This window comes from Sminthopsis crassicaudata, chromosome 1 (assembly GCF_048593235.1).
Source record: "Sminthopsis crassicaudata isolate SCR6 chromosome 1, ASM4859323v1, whole genome shotgun sequence".
NCBI lineage: Eukaryota > Metazoa > Chordata > Mammalia > Dasyuromorphia > Dasyuridae > Sminthopsis > Sminthopsis crassicaudata.
The window spans coordinates 581,938,824-581,959,148 of record NC_133617.1 but is presented as its reverse complement, the minus strand read 5'-3'; the positions used below and the strand labels follow the sequence as shown (position 1 = coordinate 581,959,148).

The following is a 20,325-nucleotide window of genomic DNA, read 5'->3' as shown; positions in this document are numbered from 1 at the left end:
CACACCTATGTAGATAGATAGATAGAGATAGCTATTGTATGTATATATAAGCATTCCATATTTACACATACATATACATATATGTGTGTTTTGTGTATGTTTGTATACATATATATGGTTATAATTATATACAGTTTGTGCATATCTGTGTGTGTGCATGTGTATGTATGTACATACATACACTCACTATTGATACAGAGTACTCTTCTAATGAAGACTGATACTTTCCTTGCAACTTAATATTTTGAGAAAGTATCTAGTGCTATGAGAATTTAAGAATTTGCTCAGTCAGATAGTCAGTATGTGTCAGAGGTGGACTAAAATCCAACTCTTCCTGATTCTGAGACTAATTCATCCTCTATCCATTATGTCACATTGCCTCATATTATTTTAAACATATATTTGCCCAACATTAAGTGCCACCTGTCCAGTCTAGGATTTAAGGGACAGAAATACTGTTATACTGATTGCTGAGCTTATGACTGACTTTATTAATTGCATAGAGTAGCCCCATAGCATTCACACAAAAAGGACATATGGATATAGGAACTTACACATCCCCACCACTCTTGAAGTTGTGATCCTAGTCTGCTTCTGTGAAATGAACCCACATGTTCCCTAGACCTATTTGGAACCAGGGGCTGTGCAGATTTATCCAAGATAGTTACAGAGTGCTTGGTACTCTGGGCCATCCAAGCCACCAGTTTGGCATAAAGACATTCCAGGGCTTGCACAAAAATACTATTTATATTCAAGCCAAAAAAAGGTACACTTTGCTTGGGGCACTGTGTATCTCTACCTTCTGATTCTACCAGTCAACTGCTTTGTAATTATCACTTTTCTGGAGAAAAAAAAGCAATTTGCTACCATATTATTTTCATAAAGTAATTATGCCCTCTAGTAGTTGGTGAAGAAAAAAATCCAATTATTATAAAATATAAAAATATATTGTTCTCTTACTGCTGACCTGATAGGGAAAGCATCAAGCCCAGCAAAACTCTAACAGGGATTGAAGGGAATTTTTTAAAAAATCACTAGTGAGAATCCTGTTGTGTTAGGAGCAATATTTCCCAGGATCATGTAAGCTGAGATAGCTCTTCCTAGGATCCTACTTCATGTAAGGTAGACTTGTTTTTCCTCAAAAGATATTCAAACTTTCCTCAAGACTTAATTGGTCCATGGAGGCTTGCTATTCAATATTCAGCTTCCTGACTGACAAAGGGTATAAAAGTGACCAGCCCAAAGAAGTCAGTGTCCCTAGATTTGGCATGAGAGATTTGGCTGACAAGACTTGTTTCTATAGGGAGATGAGGAAGGCTACTTCTATGAGAACCACTATATATCCTTGCTGAGTGTCTAATCTATTGCCAAGGTCTATCAATTTTATCTTTGTAACGTCTTTCATATATCTCCCTCTTCTCTTCCAACACTACTGTTATTTTATTTTAGGCTCGCATCTTAAGCTTGGACTATTGCAATAGCCAACTGGTGGGTCTTCCAGGCATAAGATCTCCCCACTCCAGTCCATCCTTCTTTCATCTGTCAAAGTGATTTTCCTAAAGTGAAGTTCTGATCATGTCACTTTCCACAACTTGATAAACTCTAATTGCTTCCTATTTCTTTCAGGATGAAATATAAAATCCTTTGTTTAGCATGCAGAGTCCTCTCTTTCCAGTCCTCTCACACTATACTCTTTAATCCAGTGACAATATCCTACTTATAAAAAACTACATCTCCTCTCTCAACTCCAGGCATTTTCTCTGGCTGTCCCTTGTGTGTAGAATATCCCTCCTCTTCATCTCTGCCTTCTAGCCTCTCTAGTTGGGCCCAGATAAATTCTTTCCTTCTACATGAAGTCTTTCTCTAACCCTTTCAACTCTAGTGTGTTCCCTCTCTTAATTATTTTTAATTCATCCTGCATGATGTACATAGTAATTTGCACGTTGACTCCCTCTTTAGATTGTAAGAGCCTTGAGAGCTGGTACTTTTACCTTTCTTTGTATTTTAGCATAGTGCCTGGTCTGGGATAGGCTCTTAATAAATGTTCAATGATTAACTAGTCTTTCTATGACATGATTAAGTAAATCTCCTTTTGTCAATTGTTAGATGACCTACAAAAGTCTCATCTTCAAATTTTGAACCTGAATTCACAGACTGGCTTAAGTTATATATAATGTACAACATCTATTTAGGAGAAAAAAAATAAAATTTTAAGAGAATTTTTTAAACTAAAGAAATAAAAAGCTATGGAGTGGAATTATATAATCATATGGTCAACACTAGCAAAGTCCCAGAGACATTTAATCATTTGCTCATTATAACATGCAAATTTAATACAGTATTTGAAAATCAGATTTGATTCAACTGCTTTGTAATTACCACTTTTTTGGATAAAAAACAATTTTATACCATATTATTTTCATAATTATGTACTCTAGTTGTTGAAAAAATCCAATTATTATAATATATATCAGGAGTTTTTAACCTTTTTATTTTATTTCACAGACCTCTTCCTCAGTGGAATGAAGCTTACTGCAGTGATATGTGCAAGACAACTCTTACCAGCTCAGAGATGATTGTTAATTTTCCATATAAGCAAATACTACTAATCAAGACTTGCTTTATTGTTTTGTTGATTGTCTAGACTTAAGAAAATGATAGAGAAAATGTTAATAATGCAAATTAAATATAAAAGTGTGTTCTATGTACATTTTGGGGGTAGTAAGCTGGTTGTTAAACATTTATTAACATACCTCTCTGCCCATACAATAATAATAGAATAATTCCTTCTCAGAATAATATTTTTAAATGTATTTAAAAATCAAAACAACAACAACCCTTTGGTATCACAAAAGAAACCAATCATATTGAAAAAAATAGTTATAAAATATATTTTTGAAGTTTATGGATCCCACTTTAATTATTCCCACTTTAAATGCATAATATTCTTTCTATATATTTTACATTTATCCATATGCAGAGAGAGAATAATATGCAATTAAAAGAAGTATTCTTGCTAGATTAATAATCATGGTCACCAAAACAAATTTAATTATGTCTTTGTCTCACCTAGCCATCCAGATCCAGAATTTGGTATGCACATGTCCGTCTCAGCACTTGGCAATACGAAGCCCACCACAAATACTTCTACTCCATCAGCCATGAGCGCCATCCCCAAGACAAAGAAAAGGGCCCACTGAAACCGTCCATGGCCACATTCTTGAATTATCAGCTCGTACTGCTGAGCTAATTCTTCCTCATCAGCCTTCCTTTCAGATTCCAATTCACTACGATCCTTATACTCCTCCCCTTTGGGCTGCCCTATGGACACAATGCTGTCTTTCCCTTGGTTAAGGTTGGGAATGCCCTGATATTCGCCTTCATAAATTTCATCATCTTCATCATGGCCTTCTGTCGCTTCACTTGACCCTTCATCATCATTGGCTTCCCCACCATAGGTTTCTCCTGCTGGGTAATAATCATCATCATCCTCTTCATCTTGGAATCTGCTGTAAGATCTCTGTGTGTAGCCATCCTGGGCCCGGTCTACTGCTTGATTCACCTTTTTCACTGTTTGTTTCTTCACCTCCTTGGCAATGTCCTTAGCACCTTTCACTAAGGATGTCCTATCCCTACTGGAGTCTTCCATCTTCTGTTGACCTGTGGCAGGTGAGAAGATGTAGACTGATTGTGGAACACAATCTGGCCCAGGCCTGATGTCAGTTGGGATGTGCCGAAAGCATGGTCCACTTCAGGTTCAAAAACAAAACTGCGAGAGAAGAATCAAGAGAAAAAATTATGATTATTCCTTTATAGATCTAATGTGTCTAAACATGGATGCACCAACACTACCATCTGCTCTGAGAACTCTTGGATGTGCTGTGGCTTCTCCCTCTGATTTAATGGCTCCTTCTAGAACTTTTTTTTTTTTAATTACCATACCAGTAATGTCTCATTCTTCCCTTTTTCTATCATCCCATTCCTCTCATGTCTACTTCCCTTCACCCCATTTCTGCTTCTTTTTGGGTGTTATTTTTCCACATAGAAATGCCATTTCCTAGAGGGCAGGAGCTCTGTTTATTTCTGCTACTGTATTTTGTAGTCTTACTACTTAACACAGTGACAGGCACAAATTAAGTGCTTAATAAATGCTTGGATTTTTTTCTTCCTCCTCACTTAATAGTATTTTCTCTTCTGTTCCAATTACATGTAAAGATATTTTTCAATATTCATTTTTGTAAGATTTGTTGCAAATTTTTTTCTTCTTCTTCCTTTCCCTCCCCCTTTCCAAGATAGCAAGCAGACTGACATAAGTTAAATATGTAAAATCATTTGAAATTTAATAAATGCTCATTGACTGAGTACAACCAAAAGAATCCAACCATAGAAATAAATCTCTTTTAATCCCAGTAATCAAGCAATTGGATAGCTAGGTGGTGCAATGGAAAAAGCATCAGGCTTAAGTCAGAAAGGGTTTTCTTCCTGAGTTCAAATCTGGTCTCAGACACTTACTAACCCCAACACTGGGCAACTCACATAACCCTATTTGCCTCAGTTTTTTCATGTGTAAAATGAGCAGAAGAAAGAACTGGCAAATTAATCCAGTACCTTTGCAAAGAAAATTCCAAATGGGATCCCCAAGAATTAGATGTTATTGCACAACAATAATAACACCATTCACAAATTTTATTGCTTACATGTACCTTGTTTTGGATTCTTTACAAAACTCAGTTTGTACCTTGAGGTATTTTGTTATTCCTTTTTTTTTTACCCTAAAACACTTTCAATCTTATTCTAAGGGGATTATTCATTGAAATAAAGTCACATTATACTTTTCAAGTGAATCTAACAAATTCTGAAACACTTCAAATTATATCTAAGGAGGAAAAAAAGGGCACCTCTCACAGATGAAAAGGTGTTCCAGAGGCAGATAAGCACAAGATCCCTGCTGGCTTTTTCATAATGATTCATTTTAGCCTAGTATAATGCAAATAAAACTGGGCTCAAAAAAAGAAGCTGGATTCAATTCCTACCTATGTCATCTTGGGCAGGTCACATAATTTCATTCTTTAGTTAACAGATGTAAAACACTGTGCGAATCTTAAGGCTTATACAAATATTAGCTAGAATAGTCCCTAAGTTCCTTCCAGTTCTAAATCTATAATTTCATTAAGTATTTTTTTATGTGCCAGGCACATTGTCAGATACTGGTGGTACAAAATAAAACCAAAATCCTATCTGCCTTAAAGGAGTTTAGGTTCTAGTAACTAGACAAATCAAGGGAGACATTGTAGATAAAATGATACTTTAACAGAAAATCAGGAGGCAAAGAGATAGAATGAATAGGTAACAGAGTAGCTATGGAGGATAACTTGGAGGAATGCAGGGAACTGGGATGGGAAATGTCAAGTTTAGGAAATAGTTCCTGCGTAGTTTGCCTGAAATGTGGAATATGTGAAGTGAAGTATTGTTTGTAAAAGACTGGAAAAGCAAATAGGAACTACATTGTATGTTATTTTAAATGTCAGACTGTCTTTTGAGGACATGAGAAAAACACTGAAGGCTTTTGAGCGGGGAGTAACATGATTAGATTAGTGCCTTAGGACAAATATTACTTTAATAGTAACTATGAAATCTGGATAGGAGAAAGGAGAAATTGGAATCAAATGAACCAATTAGGATCTGAATTAGGGTGGAGAGAAAAAGAAAAATACAAGAGAGATTATGAAGGTAGAATCAACAGGACCTGAGAAAGAAAAGATCAATTCTATATAATTTTGTTTACTATTTACAAGTAATTGATTTTATCTTATAATTGTTTGTCATAATTCTTTGTGTCTGAATTAAGGGATTTTTTACAGACTTGCCTCACGGAGTTTTGGGAATGTTTGTAAAATGGAGTCTGGCTTGATATCTTTACACCACCAAAGTATTCTTTAAGAATGCCTGGCTTTCTGTCTAAAATCTGTTTAGGATACAAATTCTGAAACACTTCAAATTATATTTAAGGAGAGAAAAAAGGCTTCACCACTCATAGATAGAAAAGATGTGTCAGAGGCAGAGTATATAAAAGTTCCTGTCTGCTTTTTTCATAATGATTCATTTTAAGCCTAGTGTATTGAAAAGAAAGCTTGACTCAAACTTGACTCAAAAAGTACTTCTTAGTCTCATGAAAGAAAAATGGGAGATTGTTGCTAATCCCCATCACCAAACTTCAAACCAATCAATTTGATCCCTGAGCCTCAGCACTGTAAGAATCATGTTGTCACCTACCCTGTTCAGTTCTTTGTTCAATAATTGCCAAAATCTATATTAGGGGAATTATTCTTTTGATTGAAGTCTTTGGTATGAATGGAGGAAAACTACTGACTCATTTATTGGCAAGCAGCATCCCTCTCTTAATAAATGTTGTCTTGCTCAAAGATTTGCCTCAATTTACCCTTTGCTAAATTCAAATTGTAACTAGTGATAACAACTGGTGGGATATGGAGGTGAATAAGAAAATCAAAGATGACTCCAATGCTATTGGATGTTATTGGGAAGATGAAAAAGCTTCTCAACAGAACAGGGATGTGCAGAGGAAGGATGAATTTAGTTGGAAAAATAAGTTCTGTTGGGGGCATATTGAATTTGAAATGTTAATGGTACATCCTGGAAGAGTTGACCACTGGATAACTGGTGATGCAAAATCAATTCTCAGGAGAAAGATTATTTCCACAAAGAATTGATTGATGAAGAAATATGAAAATAATTATGGCTTGTATCAAGGTACATTCATATAACCAAACTACTTTCTGTTCCCATCATGTTTTTCCCTCTCTTCCTATCCCTAGCATTTTGCAACTAAGGCAGTAGAGGTGGAAATATTTTTTCCCCAATCATTTCATCTTTACTCTTTCTGCTGAAATAGCTCAGAGCTGACATTGATTCATTTCTGAGGCATTATTGTTTACTTAGCAGGAAATGGACAAAAATTTTCAACTAACTTCATGCAAACTATTGATCAGCCTTTGGGCATAATATTCTATATCCTACATTCTTCATCTTCTTATTTTTAATGGCGATGATTCATAGTTAAATAATATTTTAAGATTTACAAAGAGCTTTTCCCAGAACAACCCAGCAAAGTAGGAAATGCATGTTTTGCCATCCTCTTATTATACATAAGGAAAGTGATTGTCATAACTCATCTAGAGGTGAAAGAATAGTTTTCCCATTATTAATTTTACACATCATTTAATTCTGGCCAAATTCAAAATATCAAGCAAGTCAAATGTGTAGTATCATTTTCTACATTTTTTCTAATTACCACTAGTGCAATATTCTATTAGAACATCATTTTTAAAATGTTTAAGCAACAATATACAATTCAGCCTTAAGGCAAATATAATAAGACAAATCTGTATTATTTTCTTTAGCTGCACAAATTTTTCTCTTCACTGAATATCATCTACTATATAATAACACTATCTGGCACAGAAGAAATATGCCTTGGCTACAGGTCAAGAATCCTGAGTAGTAATTCTGGTTCTGCCATACTTCAGTCTTTTTTTTTTCTTTAAGCCTCAGTTTCCTGAACTGTAAAATGAAGATATTGAACTAGATGACATCTAAGGATGGCTCTAGTTCTAAGATCCTATGTTCTTCAATGTCTTGATTGGGCATATATCTTAAAAGTTGACAAAATGAAAACAGTGTGTGTGTGTGTGTGTGTGTGTGTGTGTGTGTGTGTGTGCACGCCCGCGCTTTGTTTGGTTAATGCTACTGTTAAATGGAAATTATTTTGTTTAGACTTTCTCTCTGATTAATGAGGCAAAATTAAAAGGAGTTTATTAAGATTATGTCAAGGCAATCAGCAAAGATTAGCAAGGGATTTAAGATAGAGCCAGATAACTTTTATAATGAGATAAAGACAATTCAGCTACATTCAGGTCAGCAAAACAAGATGGGTCATTATGTCTCAGTTACCCCCTCATTACCTGCATATAATGTTTAACATATACAAACGGGGGGGGGGGTGTGACATGCTACATGATGAATGCAAGATAATACAAAAGCTACAGCCTATTATACTTTCCCCAACATTGATTGACAAGCAGATCTGGGAACAATGGGTTACCAAATCAACATAACTTTTACTACAATAATAAGTGTTTTTCTTTTTTTCCTCCTGCTCATTCTAAGAAAGTAAAGAAGAATAAAAGGAAAGAGAAAAAAAGAAAGAAAAAAGATGAAAGACTGGAAAAAAGAAAGAAGAGAAAGGCCAAAAAAAGGAGGGAGGTGTTGGATGGATCAGCAAGAATGAAAATTAAAGGAAAGAAAAGTTGAATAATAGGAGAAGGGGGCTGCAGGAGCTGTAACTGAATAAAAGCCCTTTGAGGGCAGGAATTGTCTCATTTTGGCCTATTTCCCCAGCATTTGACACACAATCAGCATTTAATAAATGATTGTTGAATCTAATTAAATATGATATATAAGTGTTAGTGGGATGAGAAAGATTCTACTAATCTGTAACAAAATACAACAAATTATGCAATAAATAAAAGGTACAATTTCCTATGGCATCCTCAAAACAAAAACTTGGCATAGAATTATATCCTGTGATATTATTTTTAAAATATGAATTATGAAGGAAAGACTAATGACAGCAAAAGCCACACCTGAGCAATAGTAACTCATACATGAAAAGCGATATACTTTTAATAATTAAAATTTGTTCATTAGCTTTTTCTGTTAAACTTAAAAATGAATGCATGGTACTGAGTAATTCTTTTCTTTATATTCACAAATCTTTTTTCTTAGATTAAATGAGCCTGATTCCAAGAAAAGCTTTATAATACCAGAGTGGTCTCCATATGATACACACAAGCATGCTATTTTAATATATAATTACATTGGGAAAGCTACATTGTAATTCAAACGCTATAAGTCAACCATTAATTTGGTCATTTAGACACATGTATAGTTACAAAAGGCATTTGTAATGGGATTTTTAAGATTTGGGAAAAATTCCTAGAATTCCTAGGGAAAAAAATTCCTAGAAGCTTAAGACAAGGTGGATGTAGAGAATTTAAGTGTAAGCACTTTCTTGTAGAGAAAAGAATTTGCATCCCGAATTAGATGGTCCATTGGTTGGTAAACTGTCTGAGAGCTGGCTTTTCCATTTCTCTTTTCTCAAGTCCAGTATTGGGCACATGATAATGACTCAGATACTTAAGGAAGGAAAGGAAAAGAGAAAAGGAAGGTAAGGGAAGGGAAAAGGACGGGAAGGGAAAGGGGAAAGGGAAAGAGAAACAGAAAGGGAAAGGGAAGGGAAAGGAAAAGGGAAAGGGAAAGGAAAAGGGAAAGGGAAAGGAAAAGGAAAAGGGAAAGGGAAAGGAAATCTTTTTTATGACAATGCCATTCACAGTCTGGTAAACCCTATGAATTCCTTAGAATAATGCTTTATCAATACATAAAATTATAAAAGATTACAAAGGAAACTGATTGTATTGAAAAACAGTTATCAAAATATTTTTTAGAGTTCATAAACTCCTGGTTTAGTTTAATACTCTTATTTATTAAAGGAAAAAAAAACCTCAAAGATTTAGAGAAGTTAGATAACTCATTCTGCCATATATGGTGTGGGTTAAAGAACTAGGATTTAAACTTAAGTTCTTTGATTTCAATTCAGTGATTCCTTATATCCTTTTACAACATACTGTGTGAAGAGGTGAGAAAGAAAGGAACAACAGATAACTCCAAGTCTAGGTGCCTCAGCAAATTGTGGTACCATTAAGAAAAATAGGGAAATTAATTTTACATTGCCTGCAAAGAGGCAAGCAATTCTATCTAGAAAGAAATTTGAAATAGAAGTCTGTATCTCAGGGAGGATAAAGTAGAAATCATTCACAAAGACTTAATCATTGAGAGCTAATGAGATTGCCAAGGGACAAAAGAAAACTCAGGAGTGAATCAAATCCTTAGGAGTGGGAGGTAAATAAAAAAGAAAGAGTAGTTAGTTCGGTCAAAGAAAACCATGAAAGTACAATGCCAAGAAACTAAAGAAAGAGAGATTATCCAGAAGATGGGGAGGGTGATCCAAAGCATTAAAGATTATGTGAAGTTCAAAGATGAGAAGTGGGGAAAGGCCCTTGGATTTGGCAATAAGGAAACTACTGGGGATTTGAGGAGAACAGTTTCAGAAGAGTTATGTAGAGATTTCTTGTCTGTTTGTTATAACATAATACATTGTTATTTTATATGTAAGTTACATAATATATTATATATGAATTATAGAATAATAATAAAATAATCTCATAATTCTGACCTAAATAAATTTTTATTTATTTATTTATTTTTGGTGAAGGGAATAATACCTAGCATGGAAATTTTCTTCATTGATCCAGATCAACATTTATTCAACTTGGTCTCAGGACCTGTTTCTCGGGGGTAGTGAGAGATTAAATGACTTCCCCATGGTTACCAAGATAGTATTTGTGAAAAGTGAATCTTCAACCCAAGTCTTTCTGACTTCAGGATTGGTCCTCTATTGTTTGTTGCTTTGCTTTCTGCTGCCCAAGGAGTGGAAAATAGAGAAAAATGTAAGTCAAGAGGCTGAATCTGAGATGAGTAAACAGAAAATATGTGTCATTAAACTGTAATTGGGAAGTGTTATACAAAATTAATAAAAATAGAATAGAATATTCTATTTTTTTGTTTTCTAAGGCAATATGAGGTTGGCAGGGATCAATTTCTATTTGAGTTTGACTTCACTAATGTGGGTATATTTAGTAATATTTTTTGCATAAGAAATTAAAACTGATAAAAATTTAAATGTGTATTTATTACTTCAATTAAAATAACAATAATTAATTCATTATATTTTCAAAAATAATGTATTTTAAGAAAAATAGCTATCTTTCCAAAATGTTAAGAAAAACAGATCTTTAATATTTATTTTTTTTTGCAATTTTCTAATGTCTGGCTTAATAGAAGACAGCTGGATTCTTGCATCTTCTTTTGCAATACATTGATTTAAATATATGAAGACACTCTGACCTAATATAGATATGTAGCTATAAAAGGGATGAATATTTAATAGGCAAATAAAGCATTATTATGACCTCTTAGACTCCATGAAAAAGTTTTGGGGACCCCTAAAAGTCTCCTGACGACACTTTAAGAACTTCTAGGTAAGGGAATAATACAACAAACAACATTTGTTATACTTTAAGATTTACAGGACAAAGGAAAAAAATACTTTCTCTAAAAAAAAAAAAATAAGTGTTTTTGCCCTTTTTTCATTCTTTTTAGAAAAAAACATGCAATTTTCATTTCATCTATTTTCTACATTAAGAACAGAGAATATAAAACATTATTCAGCAATAGAAAAAGCATTGTAACTGATTTCATTGATGTAGGGCAGTGAGGTATCTCAGTAAATAGAATATCAGGCATGGAGTTAGGTTGACCTGAGTCCAAACCTGGCTTCAGATACCTACTAGGTGTGTGTGATGCTGGACAAGTCACTTTACTCTGTTTGCCACAGCTTCTTCATCTATAAAATGAATTAGAGAAGAAAAGGGCAAACCACTCCAGTATCACTGCCAAGAAAACCCCAGATGGGGTCACAAAAGATTGGACACAACTGAAACAAATAAATAATAACAGGGTACTCCCAGTGAGGCACTTCCTCTACTGAGAGAGAGTGATATATTCACTGGAAAGTATACACTGTATAGGGGCATCTAGAGGGCTGAGAGATTAAGTGATTTGACACAGAGACCACACAGCTAATTTGTATCAGAGGCAGAATGTGTACTTATTTCTGCCTGATCTTAAGATCAGTAAGCTATCCAGTGCTACAAGTAATTTAAAAAACATACTTCATTTCTATATTATGGCCAATTAAGGCCATAATAATTAAAGGGAAGAAACAGAAAAACCAATTCCTTTCTTTTGCTTCTCTATGTGCACATGCTCCTCCACTGTGTGTAATAATGGAAATAAATTTCTTTTTGTTCATTGCATTCATTGTCTAGAATTAATTTCACTTGTCTAATCTTTCTTAGGTTTTTAAACCGCCCTTTTCTTCATTTCTTGTTTTGCAGAATTGAAATATTTAAGCCCATTTCAAAATCGAATCATGATTTTATACTAACTTGCTCATTTTTTCCTTTGGCTCTTAGACACAATTAACATGTTGATCTCAGAATTGCTAATGATACATGCTGACAGCATTACTAATTATGGAAATGGAAGAAATTTATCTGGGGAAAATATAGCCAATGGCAAAGCACCATCATTAGTTTTCAAATACCAAATAATTGGAAGGAAAAAATTTAGAATTTTCCACGTAAAGAAACATATGAAGCTGAAACCCATTTTGATAATTTAGCAAAAATCCATAACAAATTTCTATAAGACTTAGACTTTTTCTGTGAGTCAGCTAGAGAAATACCAAGCAACCAGTAATCTCTCCCAATAATAGAATATTTAACATTAAGAACACAAAACTGTATATTACACACTCATAAATATATATATTTATTAATTACATCTATAACTTAGATAGCGAATTCTTATCAGAGAAATCTGATACATAGAATTTCCCCCTCTCTAAAGTTTATTTCTTCCAGCACAAATTCACAAAACAATTCCCCCCAGTTTTGAACCCCGAAGAAGGAAATTCTGAAGGAAGACATAACTCTCATATAAGCACAAAGATGGAGTCCTCAGACCACCATCAATGCATGAGTGGATCCTTTTAATAATATTTGAATTCCTTTATTTATATAAATATGTGCATAATAAAATACACCTATGTGTATATTTGTTTCTAAGCCCTGAAAAAAGTACTCCAAATATAAAGCATATTATTATACAATAAAGTAATATAATCAGGACAGTATAGAAAAAAGTCTACACGTTCCATATTTAATTTAAAACCACATATCCAAAGCATCATAATCCTTTTATATCAGCAAGAAATGTTGACATGATGTCATAGAAGCCAGTTTAATCATAAAAGATTAATTAGCATTTTGTACAATATGATTGATTATAAGAAAAAGGGCAAATTAGGACAGCTAAATGACACAGTGGATAGAGCACCAGTCTTGAAGTCAGGAGGATCTGAATTCGAATTTAGTCTCAAACACTTAACACTTACTGGGCAAGTTATTTAACCCCAATTGCCTCAGGAAAAAAAAAGTGGGGGGGACAAATTATAAGAAGAAATTGTGGTCTTAGTGCTAATGTATATGGCCACTAGTAAACTGAAAAAGACTACCATAAGAAGACTCTGCCCTTGTCTAATAGTTACCTTATTTCTGTCTTGGGATTGACAATCCTTTCAGTCTGCTATATGGGGAGACAAGGAGATTCAAAGGAAATAACACTGACTTCAGAGGAAGAGGAGGTGTATTTCAATCCTGAATTTGTTATTAGATACTTAGAGGATCACCCTGTGTCTTTGGATTGATTTTCTCATCTAAAATGAGTATTAGTTGTTTTCTAAGATTCCTTTCTAAGATTCCTTAACTCAATGTGTGTGTATATATATATGCATATATATATATATATATATAAATGTGTATATATATAAATGTATATATATATAAATGTATACACACACACACACACACACACACACACACACACACACACACATATATATATATATATATATATATATATATATATATATATATATATATATATATATATATATATATATATATATATATATATATATATATATATATATATATATATATATATATATATATATATACATACACACACTTCAAGAGACATTACTCTTTTCACTGTGTTCACCAGGGAAAAGGGGAGCGGGCCTTCCTCTCAAACTTTAGCTGCTACTACTAGTATCCCTTCTTCTGTTCCCCAGTGAGAGCTTGTCCTATTCTACCTGGCGTACCTTGTTTCTCCTCAGTACATCTATTGCTGGGCAGTGAGTACTCCTGTTCATTAGGAGTTAGATTTGGGACCCCAAGCACCTTTGTCCCTTTGTCACTACTTACAGGGATTTGTCTCCCAGCCCTTATTACCTACAGGAAATGAACATTTTATAATTCTCCACAACTGCAGCAATATGGCACTCAGCCCACAATTAGTACTCCTTAAGGATGTGACTAGTCAATTTTGTAAATTTTAAGGCTAAGCCAGCTATTTGTATATCCCTTCTCTGGTGGTAAGAAATTATTTTTGAACTTAGTTTCCACTAAACTGAAGATTTTGCTAACTCTTTGGCTTTTACCAGAGTGTCTCAGAGGATGAATTAGTGTGTATGCAGGACATTGTCTAGTCATCTGGACAGAATATACATCTGGCAATTGTATTTTCAATTTTGTCTTAAGGAGTTCTTTTTTTTTTCTATATCATAGGCATAAATTCTTAAGGTGGAACTGATTGACAATATGCATCTGTACAAATCAATCTCATTATTCAAACAGGCTAAAGCAAACTGCTGAATGTTGTGCCTTTCTAGAAAATATGGATTATCCACCCCCCTGTCACTGAATTGGATTAAAGTAATCTATGGGGCATATGATCTGTATACAGCCATTACATATTGCCCTCAGAGAAGTAATTTGTTAGTTCCACATGCCTGGAAGTTAGTGAAACATATGTCTAAATTTGCATATGCAAATTCATGAACATTGATACATTTGAAGGAGGAAAAGACTTTAATTTTAAATATGAAAAAGCTCCTAGGGATTTACAAAATGCCCATTAAAATAAATTAGAATATTTATGAAATTTGAAGAGTTACATGCCCAATTATTTAGTTAGGTTTTTATTCTGCCTTTTTAAAAAAGCTATTCTAGCACATAAAAGGAACTGCAGTTGGAGGGTATATAGTAAAGAAAATAAGTGTAAAAATCAAGATGTACTGTTAACATTTTCACAATATTCAATTAAATGTAAGTTTCATTGAGGAGAAAGGGGATGAGAAAAGGTTCAGTATGAATGATAGGAAGTGTGAACTAATGACTGTTTTAAAAGAAATGCTATTTGATTAAAGTCACTTATATAGAATAACTATAAATAGGATGATCAAACATTGCCAGTAGTACTTAACGAACTTACTTAACAAAAAAATGAATACTTTCTATTTAGCTTATCAGTTATTCATATATAAATAAGAAGTATGTGCCCAGATTATATCCAAAAAGAAAAGTGACTGAAATTCATATCCATCACATTTAATTACATATGCTTTTTTCTTGCATAGCTTTATACAAATCTACATAATATATCAATTCCTAAAGGTAAAATATATTCATCTGGTGAATATGCTTGATTCTTGATTCTCAAATGTGTTCTAATTACTCTATTTCTGACTAGTAACTGAAGGAATTTTTAAACTACTGCTTATTTTAAATATACATATATATATATATATATATATACTTTTCATTATTTATGTATGTATGTATATATAAACACATTCAAATGATATCCTTTCATAAAAAACTATATATATATATAATATACATGTACATATAAAACAAGATTCTTATTGCATAACTATATTATGGACAAATGATTTAGTTTGTGCAAATTAAGTCTATCAGAACTGTGAAGATTTAATGAGTATTAAAATAATCAGCCTCAATATGGATGAAGTGAGTAGTGTTTTATTTTCTTGGAGCTCAAAAATCATGTGGCCACTCAGTAAGATTCCAGAGCTACTGATTTTCAACCTGCCCTTTTAAATTTATATGCACATCTTGAATTTCAAGATAAATAGTCTGAATTTACTTTGACAGGCTGCAAGGAGCCATTGAAGGTTTGAGCAGGGGAGCAATGTGAATAGAAGTCCACTGGGGAGATTAATCAGCTGAACAGGGAAGAGAAAGGATTCAAGGAAACCAATTAAGAGCTGGATTAATGTGGATTGACTCAGTTCAACTCTTTGGAACATGAGGAAGGAAAAATATTGCTATGTACTTAAATGTTTGTTATTTTAGTTATTATAGCATTATAGAGAAAAGCAATGGGGCACAGTGGATGGAGAGTCAACCTCAAAGTTGGGAAGTCCTAAATTCAAGATTTTCCTGACTTTGCGATTCTGGGCACTTTTGGTAATTCTGAAGTATGCAAGTTCCAGAGATTGTGGTAATCTGCATTGTAGAAGGAACTACTTTACTTGGAAATTCTCTATGCCAATGACACGAAAAGCCCAAACTATTCTTTTTAACAATATATAGCCATCATGATCTATCTGCAGGGGAAGAGAACAAAATTTAGAGTAATAATTCATCACAAGGGTGAAGCAATAATTAGATAATTTTCTCAGAAGAAAAAAAGCACTCAATTATTGTTGTTCAACTCAACTTGGACAATGAATGGAGATTTGGCCCAGGATTATAATGTGGTATATTCAGAATGAGAGAACAAGTTAGTCTGGGATAAGTCTTGATATATGGAGAAGACTATTGGAAAATCAAGATTCTAGTGCCGAAGAAAGTCAGAGGATGTAGAGAAAACCCAATAAATAGTATTAGCTGGCTAAGTCACAGCTTGACCATCATGAAAGAAATATAGTCCTGGAGAAAGTTTTCCCAATTTTATTTCTAACGTTATGGATGTACAGCTCTTATGGGTTTGCTGGGGCCAACTTGAACCAGCTCATTAGAATTAATCATTAAATTTTCAGGGTGAGCATTTTTACCTCAGAAACTGGCAGATGCAACAGATTGGGGCTTAATTTATTGTTTTGTTGGTTGTTTAGACCTAAGAAAGTAACAAAGAAAATGTTATTAATGCAGATTAAATTGAAAAGTGTATCCTGTGTACATTTTTCCTCATAGAACTGGCTATTAAATATTTGCCAGCATACTCCTGGTTGTACCTTAAAAGGTTGTTGAATTATGTTATAGGGTTTCTACCTAGAGACCATTAACTTCACACTCCTAACTGCTGATATCTTATTGCACTTCAGCTAATTAATGAATTGCCTTTACGTGGCAGTTAGACGTTTTAGAGTAGTTAAAACACTGGACAATGCTACTTTATCAAAGGGATAACTTTCCATTCATGAAATGTCAAGACTACTTGTTCCCCAGTTAGGCAAGCTCTTAGGCATATGATGATCTGATGATCTGGCATAAAGCTAGAAACACAGAAGTTCACTTTCCTACAATGAAATCCAGGTGTTTTGGGGTAGCTAGAGCTGTCCTTTCAGTAAGTGCTGAGATGGAAGTTAAGAGTAAGAACCATAGCCAGTCAATACAGAATTTCTTTTATGATAGATTGACATTGTACATATATGATATTTAAAAGTAAATTACAGGGGCAGCTAGGTGGTGCAGTGGATAGAGCACCAGCCCTGAAGTCAGGAAGACCTGAGTTCAAATCTGGCCTTAGACACTTAAGACTTCCTAGTTGTGTGACCCCAAGCAATTGTCCTCTCCCCACACATACATACAAAAACAAAAAAAAATTAAATCTTATTTAATGCAAACAAACCATATTTCTTTCTATTCCTTATATGACATTTCATCTTCTATCTTCACCACCTAAGCAGTTGCCTTGGGATGCATTTCTTTTCCAACATTGAATCTTAGAATCCCTGGTTTCCTTCAAAGCAAAGATCAAATGACTCCTATATGAGGTGGGACCTTTCTTGATCCCCAAAGCTACAAATACCCATCCCTCAAAATTATTTTGTATTTTAGGGGACATGTTATATATATATATATATATATATATATTTACATATGTCAATAAGTAAGTTGTATCCCTTCAAAATTATGCTGTCCCATTATGAAAAGGTCCATCTGGTCTCCATCCCTCTCTCTTTAAATGAGTGCATGAATGAAATGCTAAAGGTTTGATTTCTAATTATCAGCAAAGAAATTGTGCTTCCTTTTGCTTATGGGTAGAGGATTTATATAGCCTACATGTAAGATGCAAAACCATTACTCTGGGATATTTTCTAAGACTTCCATCTTCCTGCCCCCACAGTTCAGCTGTATTTGTCTTCCTTTATGAATTAACAATAGTTCCTTAAGAAGTATTACTTGAATTTAATTGAGTGTCATTTGAGGATAGGATTTGTGCATAAATCAAGATAGACTAAAAAGAGGGTAATAAATTCTGGGTTGCAGGCAAAAAAGGAATAGGATGGGATAAAAAAATAGTATAAACTCAACTTAGTCATTATCTATTGTAACAAGTAACAAAAATTACATAGGTGAAATCTATAGATAATCCAAAAACATGCTATGCTGAGGCCAGCATGGTGTCTCATACACAGTAGATAGTCAATAAATATTTGTTGATTAATAATTTTAACCCCCACCTTTACTGAATCTTCTTACCAGATCTGTTGCTAAGCAACAAAATTAGAACAGTTTGCGTTTACCTACTCATCACTGAGGTTGCTTTCTCATCACTGCTAATAAGTACTAAAACATATAAAATAACTAAAAATTGCCCAGAAAGAGAAGAGATGTATTATATAATCTATAAAGTGGATTATTGCCATTTTTAATTATTTTAAATATTGAACTTAAGGGATTAGAGAAGTAGTAAGAAAAATCTCTCTGAAATAATCTAATACACTCCTTTATCTCTTGGTTAAGCTTAGTTGTTTCAGACAGCTCTATGTCTTGTTGCTCAGTCATATTCAATACCTTGTTGCACCATTTGAGGTTTTTTTGGAAAAGATGCTGAGGTACTTTTATATTTCCTTCTTCAGCTCATTTCATGTATGAGGAACTAAGGGTTCCTCACTGGGATGCTGGGATGCACTGAGGAAGTGCATCCCAAGGGAACTGCTTAGGCAGTGGAGATGGGAGGTAAAATGCCATAGAATAGAATAGAATAGAATAGAATAGAATAGAATAGAATAGAATAGAATAGAATAGAATAGAATAGAATAGAATAGAATAGAATAGAATAGAATAGAATAGAATAGAATAGAATAGAAAGAAATCTGGTTTGATTGTACTAAAGAACTGAGGGTTAAGTGATACAGCTAAATGTCTGGGGCTGGATTTGAACTCATAAAAATGAGTCTTGTGACTCCAGGCCTGCCTCTCTATCCACTGTACCAGTCAGCTAGTTCATGCCAATTCTAAGTATCTATATTAAATAAGACACCACACCAATCTTAGATCAACAATTGCCTTGTAGGTTAAATGCATCAGGCTAAATGAATCTGAAGGAAATATTAAGCTTTGTATTTGCAAAGAAATTCCTGGGTGACACTGGGGGTAAATCACAAATTTTTGCTTCACATCTTCAATGTAAGATTCAAAGTCTAAATTTTTGTTTTATATGGCATACAGGAAAGATCTGTGCAGTCTGGAAAGAAAACAAATATTATCAGATTGTGTAGAAACTTTTAATTTCCTTCTAATTAAATCAGGAGTTCAACGAATGCTGTGATTATAATTTGTGAATATTAACATTCATCATTTGGAAATATGATGCTGAAAAAAATTAATACTGAAAAATGACTAAGAAGACTATCTGCTCATTTATCTAACTTATCTAGCAACCAAAGAGATGACATTTTGGAGAAAATAGACCTTTACTTTCTGTAGAATTGTCCAGAAACATGACCAAAATTCAAAGAAGAATCTTTTTTTTTTCCCTCTAAGGGTGGGAATGGAGAAAGCTAATCTTTTCTATAGAGGGAATTGAGCAATTTGAGTAGCACTTCTAGGCCTACAGTTTTAAATGAAATAAAAAATATGGAGAGTTACATTTTCAAGAAAAAGGCAAGTTTTTGCCTAGCTCTTAGTCACAATTCTTTGCATGACTTTGGTTCCCACTGATGTCAATAGAAGTAAAAGATCAGACTCCCCATTGTTTGCAAGGTTTCCCTTTAAGCCTGAAAATGAAGTATGACCTCTCCTCATTTTTTCCATTCTTCACTTAACAAATATTTCATTTTGTAGATTTGCTAGCATGAGAGCTACAAAAACAGCTGCCCTTGTTTTCTTCTGTACATCGATAGCACAGATGATATCCACTGGGCCTTGGTAACCAAGCAATGCTCCCCATTCATTGTCTTCTTTTTATTATCAGGGCCCAGGGCTTGCTTCCTCTGTATTACACAGCACACCAGAGACTTCATTAAAGCTTTCCAACAGACTTAGAATCTAACTATGTGTATGTGTGTCCTAGAGGCCAGGGCATTTTACCACTTCACAAAACAGTTCTGATGAAGACATCTGAAAAATAAAATAATTAAGTTGTGAATTTATTTACCATATTTGGTCTTAGAGTAGAATAAAAAATGATTGCAATTTTCATTGCATTCATAGAATCTCTTCTGCTACAAAACTCATATTTTGTGAG

General features: G+C 33.7%; 1 protein-coding gene across 1 annotated transcript in view; it reads right to left on the bottom strand.

Annotated features, from left to right (window-relative positions):
* The window catches only part of SV2C (synaptic vesicle glycoprotein 2C), a 247,113-nt gene that overhangs the window by 186,311 nt on the left and 40,477 nt on the right, over positions 1-20,325 (bottom strand). The window contains exon 2 of the mRNA XM_074282309.1: positions 3,070-3,769. Within this exon, the coding sequence (XP_074138410.1) occupies positions 3,070-3,649 (580 nt within the window). The 5' untranslated portion in view covers positions 3,650-3,769. The remainder of the gene's footprint in view (positions 1-3,069; positions 3,770-20,325) is intronic.